The sequence below is a fragment of the Podarcis pityusensis genome (assembly GCF_964106645.2).
Source record: "Podarcis pityusensis genome assembly, chromosome: 7".
NCBI lineage: Eukaryota > Metazoa > Chordata > Lepidosauria > Squamata > Lacertidae > Podarcis > Podarcis pityusensis.
In genome coordinates this window covers 1329731-1344508 of record NC_138031.1, presented here as the reverse complement: position 1 = coordinate 1344508, position 14778 = coordinate 1329731, and the positions used below count along the sequence as shown (strand labels likewise).

Sequence of the window (14778 nt, the reverse complement as noted above, 5' to 3'; positions counted from 1 at the left end):
AGCACAGCCTGGAGAAAGTGGAAAGAGGAAAGTTTATTCCTGCCTCTCGCTGCCACAGGAGGCAGGCGATGGGCGCCAGCTTGGGCGGCTTGACAAAAAGGTCGTATAAATTCATGGAGGAGGAGGAGGAGGAGGAGGAGGAGGAGGAGGAGGAGGAGGAGCGGGTCTATCGAGGGCTACCAGCCAAGAAGGCTCGCTCTGCCCTCCACAGTCAGAGGCAGGCCATGCTTCTGAATACGTTACTGGAAACCACAGGACGGGAGAGTGTCGCTCCTGGGCTCGGATCCTGCCTGCTGGTTTCCTACGGCATCCGGTTGGCCACTGTTGGCTTTTCTGATGTTCTTACATCCGTCTTTCCTCGCCGACGCCCCCAAGGACAGCTGCCTTCTCTCTCCGTTCCTCGACGCGCCGGACTCCATCCTCGGGGGTTCGACGGAGCAGGCTCTCTCCCTCCTCAGTATTATTGGGTTGTTTCAATTTTGATTATATATATTGTGGTTTTTATGTTGATCATTTCTGTGAACCGCCCTGAGACCTCTGGGTATAGGGCGGTATATAAATTCAAAAAATAATCATTATCATTACCATTACGGTATTTTGCGTCCCCTCGGTTTGGTACCCTGCGCTGCTCTCCTTCGGTGTATTGCGCCTAAGCGCCAGAGGAGGGTTGCATAACGCCATTAAAGATGACACGTGTGTCCCTGGGACGTGAGACCCTGGCCCCGTCAAAGCACAAGAGCCGGAGACAGGCGCAGCCCGCAACTCCCCAAAGGCTTTCCAGGGAAGGGTCGTTTGTGCGGGCGGGTCCATGCGGAGCCAAGGCAGGAGTGCCTCTGAGCAGGGGCAGAGCACCGTCCCGTCGGAGAAGGAGGGTTTCCAGACGGCAGTAGGGCGGGAGCACGTGAGCATGTGCAGAGTGCTCTGGAGCAGCTCTGGCGAGAAGGACGGGCGGCCCTCTCGCCCATTGAAGGAGTCATGCTGCTCCATGTCAAGGGCCCGGGGGGGCAGGAGGGGCGCTGCAGGGCGTCTGCCCGTTCCCTTCCCCACTTGGGGTGCCCCTCGAGGGCGGAGTCCTGGGCCCACGGCTGGGAGGGCGGGCGCCCACATGGCGAGGCAGCGGCGAAGAGGCCCGCCTCCGTCCCGGGACAGGGGTGGGCTTCGGGGGCCCGCCTGAGCAGGCGGCGGTCGCCCCGGCACCCTTTCTTAGCCCTTTCCTTATTTTATTCGTATTTTCAAAAACAACTTTTAATAGGCAGCGGCCGGGCTCTTCCGGGCACGATCAATTTGTTGTGTTCACTTTGAAAGCATCCGATAATACTTCCCCCCCGCCCCCCAATAAAAGGATGCTTATTCCCAGGTGCATCAGGGCAGCAAATAGCAGCTTTAAAAAGGAGGAAATGTCAGAGGACTGGAAGCCAGTGGTACGTGCATGCGCCTGGGCAGAAACTGGAAAGGAGAGAGAGAGAGAGAGAGAGAGAGAGAGAGAGAGAGAGTGAGAGAGAGACGGAGGTCAGGTTGGGGGGGTCGTTCGGGGGAGGAGGCTCAAGGGAAGACCCAAGGCGCGCCCTCCTGGCCCTCCTCCGCCCCGTCGCCGCGCTTGCCTTGAAGTTAAAGGGGTCCACGCTCATGATGGCGCTGTCGTTGGAGCCGGGGATAGGGTCGAAGCGCGGGAAGTAGACCCTGGTCAACGGGAAGGCCCGGAAAAGCCTGCGGGGAGAGAAGGGGGCCGTCAGGAAAAGGGACGGGACGGGAGGAACCAGACTGGGCTTCTCTCCCTTGGCCGCCCCGTCGAGCCTACCTGGCCAGCGGTTCGCCGCCCATATCGTCGCTCAAGGGGAGCCCGAACTGGATCGCGATGCGCTCTCCAGCAGTCAGCACCATGTTGGCAGCAGGCGAGGGTCGAACTGCTCGATGGGTGGCGGGAGGTGGCGAAGCTGGGAGCCCTGCAGAGGCCGCCGCTTTTATAGCGGCCCGCGCTGCCCTCCTCCGCCCGCCCCCGCTTATCTTCTCGCCCCGGGGCTGCCGGAGAGGTCGGCTGCGCGGCGGGGAGGCCAAAGCCACCGACGGCGCAAGGAGGAGCCTCGGCGAGGGCGGACAGAGCTCAGCTCCTGCCTTGGCGGCCGAAAGAGCCGGTACTGGGGGGGAGACCCGAGTTAGAGGAACAGAGCAGCATCAGAAGAGACGGCAGGATCCGTGCAGCCTCGTGTTTCCACGGTGTCCACCCAGGTGCCTCTTGCAGAAAACGCGCAAGCGGGATCCGAGAGCAAGAGCGTCTTCCTCCATCAGCCGCTGCCATTCAGAAGCATTTATGCCCCCACCGTTAGCCCTCTCTTCCCCCGCCATCCCACTTGGACCGAGGGAGCCTTCTGCTGGGGCACGCGGCAAGTGGGAAGACGACACGGGACAGCCAAAGTTCAGACGACCAAAGAACCCGGGTGGATGCCCCGACTCTTTTCGCCACGCGGGAGAGGCCGGAGGCTCCTAAATCCCACCGCCCCCACCCCATTTCATGGCCTCGCAGGTCCCCAGCCCAAATCAAACACGCAGGGGGTGTACGGTATCCGTCTGAAAAGCCTCTCGAGACGCCCCAGTCGGTGGCATGAGGGCCACGCAGGAGACGGACTGACGGCTGGCTGATGCGTAAAGCGCATATTGCTAAGATCAGCCAGGCAGGGAAAGGGGTGGGTTTTTTTACTTTAGATCAAGCTCAGAAAAAGGGGTCGAGAGATCCTTGAAAGGCAAGCAGGAGACACCTGCAGCAGTCTCCGAGGCCAAGTATTTGTTTTCAGTCCTAGAAACAAGCTCCTGTTTCTCAAACGCAGAGAGCGATTCCTGGTTTCCCCCTCCCCGCCAAAAACCAGCCTTCATTTGTTCCAATAGCTGAATTTGAAAGCTCTTGTTAAACAATCCGGGACCACAAAAAGCGCTGCAAGTTGTTTTCTTCTAAAACCAAGCGGTATATAAATGTTATGAAACAAACAAAGGGCACCCAAGGGTGCTCATCAATGGTTCCTCTTCATCCTGGAGAAGAGTGACTAGTGGGGTGCCACAGGGTTCTGTCTTGGGCCCGGTCTTATTCAACATCTTTATCAACGACTTGGATGATGGACTCAAGGGCATCCTGATCAAATTTGCAGATGACATCAAACTGGGAGGGGTGGCTAACACCCCAGAGGACAGGATCACACTTCAAAACGACCTTGACAGATTAGAGAACAGGGAGAAATGTAAAGTATTGCACTTGGGCAAAAAAAATGAGAGGCACAAATACAAGATGGGGGACACCTGGCTTGAGAGCAGTACATGTGAAAAGGATCTAGGAGTCTTGGTTGACCACAAACTTGACATGAGCCAACAGTGTGACGCGGCAGCTAAAAAAGCCAATGCAATTCTGGGCTGCATCAATAGGAGTATAGCATCTAGATCAAGGGAAGTAATAGTGCCACTGTATTCTGCTCTGGTCAGACCTCACCTGGAGTACTGTGTCCAGTTCTGGGCACCACAGTTCAAGAAGGACACTGACAAACTGGAACGGGTCCAAAGGAGGGCAACCAAAATGGTCAAAGGCCTGGAAACGATGCCTTATGAGGAACGGCTAAGGGAGCTGGGCATGTTTAGCCTGGAGAAGAGGAGGTTAAGGGGTGATATGATAGCCATGTTCAAATATATAAAAGGATGTCACATAGAGGAGGGAGAAAGGTTGTTTTCTGCTGCTCCAGAGAAGCGGACACGGAGCAATGGATCCAAACTACAAGAAAGAAGATTCCACCTAAACATTAGGAAGAACTTCCTGACAGTAAGAGCTGTTCGACAGTGGAATTTGCTGCCAAGGAGTGTGGTGGAGTCTCCTTCTTTGGAGGTCTTTAAGCAGAGGCTTGACAACCATATGTCAGGAGTGCTCTGATGGTGTTTCCTGCTTGGCAGGGGGTTGGACTCGATGGCCCTTGTGGTCTCTTCCAACTCTATGATTCTATGATTCTATGATTCTATGATTCTATGAAACAAACCAACAAGTCCTAGGAGATCTACCGCGAATCACTCAGTAGATCCTGATCTACCCCCTGCTCCCCCCAACACACCACTTCCCCCCTCCCATCGTTGGGGCAACTTTACGCCATCCCTTGACCTGGTGCCTGGAGGGTCTCAACCTAGCCCTCCTCACAGGGTTGTGGTGGGGAGGAGGACGACCACGTGGAGATCCCTGGAAGATATACATGTAATAAATAAATACAATACAGCGAAAAGGAAAAAGAGTCTAGAAATATTTTTGGAATTAAACATTCTGAGGACCTAACTGCGCATTACATTAAGTGTGTAGTGTTGTGAGTGGTTTGGGTTTTTTTTAAAAAAAGTTGATATGGGGAGGGAGTTTTACAGTAGGACTACAATGTTGGGAGAAGGGAAGTTTCATCTTTTGTACCACAGTTGTGGAAGGATACAGAAAGCCCAGCAACAGGTGACTTGGGAACGTCAGGCAACCCTAGACAGAACCAAGAGGACCTCGGGCACCTCCTGCCCTGCTGTGCTGTGCCTCGAGCCCTTGCCATGTGGGCTCTCTAATAACAATAGTAATTATAATTATAATTATTTTTATTTATACCTCACCCGTCTGACTGGGTTTCCTCAGCCACTCTGGGCAGCTACCAAGAAAAAATTAAAATGCAATAATCTGTTAAACATTAAAAGCTTCCCTAAACAGGGCTGCCTTCAGATGTCTTCTAAAAGTCTGGTAGTTGTTGTTCTTTTTGACATCTGGTGGGAGGGCGTTTCACAGGGTGGGCGCCACTACCGAGAAGGCCCTCTGCCTGTTTCCCTGTAACTTGGCTTCTTGCAGTGAGGGAACCGCCAGAAGGCCCTTGGCCCTGGACCTCAGTGTCCAGGCAGAACAATGGGGGTGGAGACACTCCTTCAGGTATACTGGACCGAGGCCATTTAGAGCTTTCATGGTCAGCACCAACACTTTGAATTGGGCTCAGAAACGTACTGGGAGCCAATGTCGGTCTTTCAAGACCGTTGTTATGTGGTCTCGGTGGCCGCTCCCAGTCACCAGTCTAGCTGCCGCATTCTGGATTAATTGCAGTTTCTGGGTCACCTTCAAAGGTAGCCCCACATAGAGCATATTTCAGTAGTCCAAGCGGAAGATAACCAGAGCATGCACTACTATGGCGAGGCAGTCTGCGGGCAGATAGGGTCTCATCCTGCATACCAGATGGAGCTGATAAGCAGCTGCCCTGGAAACAGAATGGACCTGCGCCTCCATGGACAGCTGTGAGTCCAAAATGACAACAGGCTGCGCACCTGGTCCTTCAGGGGCACAGTTACCGCATTCAGGACCAGGGAGTCCTCCACACCCGCCTGCCTCCTGTCCCCCAGAAACAGTACTTCTGTCTTGTCAGGATTCAACCTCAATCTGTTAGCTGCCATCCATCCTCCAACCGCCTCCAGACACTCACACAGGACCTTCACCGCCTTCACTGGTTCCGATTTGAAAGAGAGGTAGAGCTGGGTATCATCCGCATACTGATGAGCACCCAGCCCAAACCCCCTGATGATCTCTCCCAGAGGCTGCATGTAGTAATTTCACTTTCCATATTCAACTACAGTAATGTGATCTTGGATGAAATAACTGTGATCTTGCAAAATAAGTACGTAACCAGAGGTACTACTGTAGTTTGCACAGACCCAGTTGTTTGAAGACCCAAAGGAAGGAGTCCATTATGCTTTCAAGCGACTCCATTCACCAGAAAATTCTTCCTAAGGTTTAATTGAAATCTCCTTTCTTGTCATCTGAATCCACTGGTTCGAGTTCTCCCCTCTGGAGCAACATAAAACAAGTTTCCTCCATGGGACAGCCCTGCAGGCCTTTGAATATGGCTCTCATGTCACCCCTCCGTGTCTCTTCTCCAAATTAAACATATCCAATCCTTTCAACAGTTCATCACAAGACTTGATTTCCAGGCTCTTCATCTTCTTAGTCGCCCTTCTTGGCACACCTTCCAGCTTGTCCTTATCCTCTCAAACTGTGGTGCCCAGAACTGGACAAAGGGCTCCAGGTAGGCTCTGGCCAAGGCTGAATTAGAGTGGTGCTATGACTTCCCTTAAGGGACGCGGGTGGTGCTGTGGGTAAAACCTCAGTGCCTAGGACTTGCCGATCGTATGGTCGGTGGTTCGAATCCCCGCTATGGGGTGAGCTCCCGTCATTTGGTCCCAGCTCCTGCCAACCTAGCAGTTCGAAAGCACCCTTAAGTGCAAGTAGATAAATAGGTACCGCTTTGTAGCGGGAAGGTAAACAGCGTTCCGTGTGCTGCGCTGGTGCTGGCTTGCCAGAGCAGCTTCGTCACGCTGGCCACGTGACCCGGAGGTGTCTGCGGACGGCGCCGGCTCATGGCCTCTAGAGCGAGATGAGCACGCAACCCTAGAGTCGGACACGACTGGCCCGTACAGGCAGGGGTACCTTTACCTTTATGACTTCCCTTAATTGGGACACTAGACTTCTTTTGATGCAGCCTGGAATTGCAATAGCTTTTTCAATCTTTATTTCATGAGATACTATGACAGCGAAGAAGAGAAATGCAGCATGAAAAGCAAAACCACACGACAAGATACAACTAGGGTTGCCACCTTTGCTCTTGCAAAATACAGGACGGGACTGGGGGCGGGGACTTAGGGTGAATTCCCACCCCCACCTGGTGCTGAAATGACTTCAAAGCAATCCATTACAATCCGTTGCAGCCTAATAGGAGGACATCTCTGGACTACGTCTCTCTCACACACATTTGTAAATCTCTCCGTTCTCTGCTACCCAGAGCTAAGTACATTACCTTTCACACACATGCAGTATTATACAGCAAAGTTGCATCACATAACCTTTCTTTTTTGCATTCACATTCACACAATCATTTTGTTGCCTTCACATGGGATTTGCTTGTGAAAGCATACAAATGCTCATAACAAGATGAGACCGCACCATCCTACTGCCAAAATGTAGGAACAGATTTTTGTAGAGAGTCAGGAATGTTTAGTTTATGGCACAAGCTTGCATGACATTATTCAAAACTGTGCACGCATTGTACATGAAATACATATTTCATTAAGAATTGCATAAAACTATGGAGAGTAAATGGTTGAAATATGCTGATTTATTGTTGGAAGACAATGAAGGTTTTAAATTACTGGTCAACTCACCACTGTGTGCTAACCACACCTGCCACTTAGCTATGCTGCAGTTTCTCTTTGATGGTAGCGTGACATCCAAGTGTGGAACAGGTGAGTGATGCCTCCAGCGACCTGGCAGGTGCAAGGAAAAGAGAGAAACCCAAACAAGACGTACCCTGGCTGCATTTGGTTCATATTATTTACCTTTAATGGTTTTTTATTGCCTCATGGCTGTCAAAGTGACGCAATGGCTTAAAGAGTTATAGGTGAGTGGTAATGACTGTCCTTGAGCTAATGAGGCTTAATTGCTTCAAATTTGCAAAAGGCTTTGAAACAGGCTCTTGCTGCAGCCCATTGGTGGTGGGTGGAAGGTTATTATTATTATAATTATTATTATTATTTATTATTTATACCCCGCCCATCTGGCTGAGTTTCCCCAGCCACTCTGGGTGGCTCCCAGTTGAGTGTTAAAAACAATCCAGCGTTAAATATTAAAAACTTCCCCAAAAGGTCTGCCTTTTAAAGATAGGATATCTGCTTATTTCCTTCACATGTGAAGGGATGGTGTTCCACAGGGTGGGTGCCACTACTGAGAAGGCCCTCTGCCTGTTTCCCTGTAACCTCACTTTTCACAATGAGGGAACCGCCAGAAGGCCCTCGGAGCTGGACCTCAGTGTCAGGGCAGAACGATGGGGGTGGAGACACTCCTTCAGATATACTGGACCGAGGCCGTTTAGGGCTTTAAAGGTCAGCACCAACACTTTGAACTGTGCTCGGAAACCTACTGAGAGCCAATGCAGATCTCTCAGGACCGGTGTTATGTGGTCCTGGCGGCCACTCCCAGTCACCAGTCTCGCTGCTGCATTCTTGAATAATTGCAGTTTCCGGGTCACCTTCAACGGTAGCCCCACAGAGCGCACTGCAGTAGTCCAAGTGGAAGATAACCAGAGCATGCACCACTCTGGCGAGACAGTCTGCGGGCAGGTTGGGTCTCATCCTGTGTTCCAGATGGAGCTGGTAGACAGCTGCCCTGGACACAGATTTGACCTGCGCCTCCATGGACAGCAGTGAGTCCAAAATGACTCCAGGGCTGCACACCTGGTCCTTCAGGGGCACAGTTACCCCATTCAGGACCAGGGAATCCCCCACATCCGCCTGCCCCCTGTCCCCCAAAAACAGTACTTCTGTCTTGTCAGGCTTCAACCTCAATCTGTTAGCCACCATCCATCCTCTAATTGCAAGAGAGCAAGTTCAGGAAACCAGGTTAGGGTTTAGGGTTTAGGGTTTAGGGTTTAGGGTTTAGGGTTTAGGGTTTAGGGTTTAGGGTTTAGGGTTTAGGGTTTAGGGTTTAGGGTTTAGGGTTTAGGGTTTAGGGTTTAGGGTTTAAGGTTAGGGTTAGGTTTAGGGGTTGGGGTTGGGGTCATGAAGAGTCGGACACAACTAAGCGACAAAACAACAACAACAATAACAAGGAAAAGCGGGTCATTCTGAGATCAAATCAGAAACAGGGACAGCTTTTCTAAATCGGTTGTGTTCCTGGAAAATAGGGACACTTGGAGTCTGATCTACTAGTCCAGGATCCTGCTTTCTCAGTGGCAGATCAGTTGTCCATGAGAAGTTCGCAAGCAGAAGAGGAGTGTAGCAACACTCTCCTCATTTGTGATTTGCAGTAATTAGAATTAGGAGGATTGAGGAAGGACTTCAGCATCATGGCTAGTTGCCACGGAAGGTCTTATTTCCACTCTGACACTCAATTTGCATGGATCAGAGATAATCCTGACAGGAGACCTTGGTAGTCGTGGAAGGACTCAAGAAATCTTAAATTGACTGCTGCCAGCTGGCCTACACTTGGACCTTGTTTCAGGGGAGGGAGGCAGAGATGTTTCTATGGGCTGGAAGAGGCCGTTTCAACACAGAAGTGCCTACCCGTTCTCCACAAGGCTGACCACACAAAGTGTTCATTTTGGAGCTTGGCTGATGTGGTTGGGACCTGCTGGTATCTGTACTCAAGTTTGGCACCCATCTGATCTCTAAATGGGATAAATGGAATGAGGATGTCTTCTTCTAAAATCATCTCCTGCCAAGGAGGTGCCAGTTATTTCCTCTTGGGAGAGAGTCAGAAACCACACAAGCCCACTCAGAACCTGCTCAGATGAAGGATGTCAAAACTTGATCTTGATCCCTAGATCCTGGTGTCACCATCTTTCTGATTGGCCAAGTTGAGCCACGTCAGGCAAGCGCTGTCCATTGGGAAGGGGATAAAACCTGGAGGTGCAGGACTCCTCTGGAAGCAGGGAAGTCTCAGTTCCAGTTTGGGGAGAAGAACCTGTGTCTCCTGTCCCACCAAGAGCAACAGACGCTTCTGCAGACCCCGAGAAAGAGAGGCAAGGTAAGTCGAGAAAACCCACTGGATATGATTATTGAAGCCTAGAACACCTCCCAAAAAAGAATGTCTGGACCCTGAATGCCCCACAGAATGGGTATATCTAAAACCGTGGTTTTCTTTTCTTTTCTTGACATTAAACGTCAGTTAGGCACTGTGGCGATCACACAGGGTCCCCAGACATTTAACGGTCTGTTGATCCCTGTGGCACCACTGTGCTTGCTTCCCTGCTGCCACCAACCAGTTACTCTCTGGTAAAACACTGAGTCCAGTCAGTTGTTAAAAGTGAGCCAAAAAAACAAGTTTATTTTACAAACAATAACAAGTTTATGGTTTCTCAGATGATATTCCTGTCAGTATCTTAACTTTAGTTTCTTTACTGGCCTATACCTTCCTAAGGGACGCGGGTGGCGCTGTGGGTTAAACTACAGAGCCTAGGACTTGCCAATCAGAAGGTCGGCAGTTCGAATCCCCGCAACGGGGTGAGCTCCCGTTGCTCGGTCCCTGCTCCTGCCAACCTAGCAGTTCGAAAGCACGTCAAAGTGCAAGTAGATAAATAGGTACCGCTCTGGTGGGAAGGTAAACGGCGTTTCCGTGCACTGCTCTGGTTCGCCAGAAGCGGCTTAGTCATGCTGGCCACATGACCCGGAAGCTGTGCACCAGCTCCCTCGGCTAATAAAGCGAGATGAGCGCCGCAACCCCAGTCGGCCACGACTGGACCTAACGGTCAAGCGTACCTTTACCTTTATCTTTACCTTTCTAATACCTTCTGACTGATTATCTCAACTGTTTGACTGACTCCTCTTAACAAATTCTCTCTCTCATACACACACACCAGACTAGCCCAACCCACAGACTTATCCTGTCTCTTCTAACTCCAGACTGTCTTCTCAACAACTCCAACTCTAACTCTAACTCACTCAAAAACCCTCTGGGATTAAACCTTATACACAGTTAACTCTACCCCCTGGGTTCCCATGGGTTAGTCATTTTACAATTAGTTAACCCTTTCCCTATGAACCCAGTATGATGTCACACACATTGGAGGGCAAACGCCACAGGCACCTCTAGCACTTTGGAGAATAAGAGTTCTCCAGGCCAACCCAACAGTGCTTGTTGCAGGAAACCGCCCCCCCCCCCAATCATTCAGTTTGTACAAACACGACACACACACACACTACATACACGACACTTCTGTTATAAATTCAGCTGTACATCGGACCTGTACCATTCCACTTTTATTTTACACCATGAGGGAAGGACTATCAAAGGAGGGAGACTTGACACAAGGCAGCCAACACGTCCACAGTGAGCCCTACCCAGTTGACATGACAACCTTGATGGTCCTAGACAGAAGACCATCACACTCACAAAGGACCTGCATATGGGAATGGATTCAGTACGGACTGAAACACAGGACAGTGACCAGCCCTTCCCTCTAGGGGCAGGAAACAGTGAAGTCCACTTTGTCCTCAAGAATGTAATCATGGGGAGGGGGAAAGGAGGAACCGGCCAGGTGACAAGACACTCAGGTTACCACCACAACTCCTCCCTGAACCCCTCCTCTTTGTGATGTGTCAATGATGTAGTCATGATGTAGTTGTGATGTAGTCTTAGGGGTGTAGCATGGGGGATTAGTAGCTAATAAAAGTTGGGGTCTTCTTTTGTTCAGGGCTTCCATCTTGTTCCACCTTGTGGCAGGTGGGAGTCCTGTTGCAACCGTCTTCAATCAAGACCAAGCCGACTGGCTGCTGTTTTGCTCTGGTATTCCTGGCTGGTGTCCTTGTTTTTTGTCCAAGGGAGCCATTGGCTGCTAAGGAGGAACCCGACTCTCACAGCTCCAGCCTAGTCTCCCCCTGACTGCCTTCTCTGCTCCCTCCTTGCAGATGCTCCTCGTCTGGACTTTGCTGCTGCCCCTGGTACTTCTGGCAGGGCGTGGGGAGGCCCAGAGCTCCGAGCCTGACCTGGAAAGTACCAGTAAGAGCGGGGGAAAGGGAATGGAAAGGGGTAATCGCCTGTGGGCAAGCAAAATGGGGCTCCTCCCCATGAACAGAGGTCACTCTTATTCCTCCCCCAACCAATGGCCTATAAGCTGGTTTCTGACCGTGAAAATCTGGAGGTCACCTTACTCCATGCATGGGTAGGTGACCTAGGAGTTGGGGGGGAGCAGCAATGAGGAAGATTTCCATGTTGTGGCTGGCATCCACAGCAATCTCTCAAAATTCAAAATGTAGCCACTGGTCCAAAAAATAGGTGACCCTCCAGGTCTATGCCAGGGCTGAAACTCCTTCAGTTCACCTGGTCCCAAGTCGTTCAGGTGTTTACATGCTAGAAACAAGTCCTCGAAGATGCCCCGGCAGGTAACTGACAGCTTCCTCAGCACAGGTGTGATATGTACTATCCACTCAGCAACTTGGCCGCAGCATCATGTGCCAGCTGCAGCTTCTGAACCCATCCCAAGGGACGTCCCACATAGGGTGCATTACAGTAGTCCAGTTGTAACATTACCAACGCATGCATCGCCATGGCCAAAGTATTCCTGTCCCGGAAAGGGCAGAGTTGGTGCACCAACCTAAGGTGAAAATGGGTGCTTCTGCCCACAGAGGTAATCTGAAGCTCCATTAAGAAAGATGGATCTAGGAGCCCCCCAAAACTCTGCACCTCATCCTTCAGAGGGTTCGCAATCTCATCTGGCAATGGGGAAGTCCCCAACTTCTGGACCTGGAAACTGATCGCCCACAAAGTCTCGTTCTGGCCAGGATGAGTATGATGACTGCAAACCACTCGGAGGATTTATGACTGGCAAATGCAATATAAATTTTGTAAAACAGAATGACATTTATTGGCACTGCTGTTATCTGTAGGTTAACTGCTAGTTCTTAATATGGGTGGTGACTGGGAGAACAGGATGATGGACTAGATGGGCCCTTTTGGCCTGATCCTGCTGTGTCAGGACTATTCTTGTGTTCTTACTGCTCCCTTACTTGCAAAGCCAGTGTGGTGTAATGGTTAAGAGCGGTGGACTCGTAATCTGGGGAACCGGGTTCGAGTCTCCACTCCTCCACATGCAGCTGCTGAGTGACCTTGGGCTAGTCACACTTTTCTGAAGTCTCTCAGCCCCACTCACCTCACAGAGTGTTTGTTGTGGGGAAGGAAGGGAAAAGAGATTGTGAGCCGCTTTGAGACTCCTGAAGGGGAGTAAAAGGCAGGATATCAAGTCCAAACTCTTCTCCTTCTTCTTCCTCTCCTCCTCCTCCTTCTTCTGCCCCGTCTTCTTTCTATCAAGCTGTTGCTCCACCTCGCAACTTGGCCAGAGGCCGCCCAGCCTGTCAGTCCTCCACTTCCCCCCATCCAAGAGATCCGTCAGCCGGCAAAGCTGTCGATGGGAACTCTGACGGGGTCTTCAATCATGCCTCCTGCACCCACACCCATCAAGAATATGGACCATGGTGGCATGTGGAATTGGACGACCGGTATGCTATCTCCTCTGTGGTGGTGAAAAACCGTGCAGACTGCTGCAGCGAGAGACTCCTGGGAGCCCAGATCCGTGTGGGAGACCACATGATTGACCATGGCAAGTTCAACCCCCTGTAAGTTCCCATTGCCCTTCCCCTCCCCACTTGTCCTTCAGCCAAGGCATCCCAGGAGACACTCTCAAGATCACCACCTGCAGATTCGTTAACTTGTAGCTCCTTTGTTCTATTCCCAATGGGGGGGGGAGCAGGGGGTAGTGGATTCTGCCCATATTTCAAGACCTGCTTCTGTGTGGAATGGCAAGGGCTAATTCCTGCTCCTACGTGGAACGGCCTCTCTGATTTCTCCACTTGGATGCTTCACTGATGTCTCAAGTTCAATAAGTCCAAGACTGAACTTCTCATCTTTCCTCCCCTCCCTCTTCTTTCACTCTCCCTCTTCCCTGACACTCCTGCCTTCTTCATCAAGCATGAAGCCATGACTTCCCCTTGGACTCCCCTTTGGTTTGAATCCTATCCTCGAGAGTGAACAAGCATGTTCCCTCCTCCATGTGACAGTCCTAAGATATTGGAAGAAGGCTATCATCTCCTCTCAGTCACCTCTTTTCCAGGCTAAACATACCCAGGTCCCTCAACTGTGCTTCATAAGGCTTGGTTTCCAGACCCTTGATCATCTTGGTTGCCCTTTGTGGCGTTTGCCCTCCTAGGTGGGTCATAAGGAAAGGGTTAAATGAGTGTGAAGTGATTGGCCAGTGGGAACCCAAGAGGAGGAGTTAGAGTTGGAGTTGGAGTTGTTTGGAAGTCAGTTGGGAGTTGGAGAAGGAAGAGGGAGGACAAGTCTGTGGGTTGGTCTAGTTTTGATGTGAGAGTGAGTGAAACTGTTAGGAGGAGTCAGATAGACAGTTGGGATAATCAGTTAGAAGTTATTAGGAAGGTATAGGCCAGTATAGAAACTAAGGATAAGAAACTGACAAGAAAAATTATCTGAAACCATAAACCTGTTAAGGCTTATAAAATAAACTTGATTATTTGTTTTAATGTTAACAACTGTCTGGACTCAGTGTGTACCCGACAGAAATGGGTTGGTGGCAGCGGGGAAGTTATCATAGTGGTGGCACAGGGATCAATAGACCGTCAAACGTCCGGGGACCCTGTGTGATGCCACAGCCTCCTCTGCAAACTTTCCAGCTTGTCAACATCCTTCTGAGACTGTGGTGCCCAGAACTGGACACAGGACTCCAGGCATGTTCTGACTAAGGCAGAATAGAGGGGTACTATTATTTCCCTTGATCTGGACACTAGACCAGCCTAGAAGAGCCTAGAAGAGCATTGGCTTTTTTTGCTGCTGCATCACACTCTTGACTCATGTTCAGTTTGTGGTCCACCAAGACCCCTAGATCCTTTTCACATGTACTGCTAGTGAGCCAGGGGCTCCTGCAGCCATGGAAATGCCTCAGAGGGTAGATGGAGTCATTCTGAATTGTTTCCACCCCAAGGTTGACCTCCCGTTTCTCTTTGTAGCTGTGGGACCATCAACGATTATGGTCCTGGCTCCATCAGCACCATCAGTTGCCAGGGGATGAAGGGTCGCTATGTGAGCGTGAACCACTCTGGACTAGCTATCCTGACCTTGTGTGAGGTGGAAGTCTATGGAACAAAGTTGGAGGATGAGTCTCAGGGATAACCAGCCATGTGTCACACGGAAAGGGGCACGGGCAGAACTGATGGAATCGGTGTTCGTTGTCCAATAAACATCATTTGAGCAGC

The 14778-nt window shown here is 50.9% G+C and overlaps 1 protein-coding gene across 1 annotated transcript; it reads left to right on the top strand.

Annotated features, from left to right (window-relative positions):
* Positions 1–7217: 7217 nt before the first annotated feature.
* On the top strand, positions 7218–14778 carry LOC308481788 (uncharacterized protein; the record flags this gene model as incomplete). The annotated part of the gene is made up of 5 exons (XM_081014495.1): positions 7218–7266; positions 9342–9544; positions 11425–11515; positions 12825–13128; positions 14533–14778. The coding sequence occupies 5 exons, from the start codon at positions 7218–7220 to the stop codon at positions 14693–14695; spliced, it is 810 nt and encodes a 269-aa protein (XP_080870621.1). The 3' UTR covers positions 14696–14778.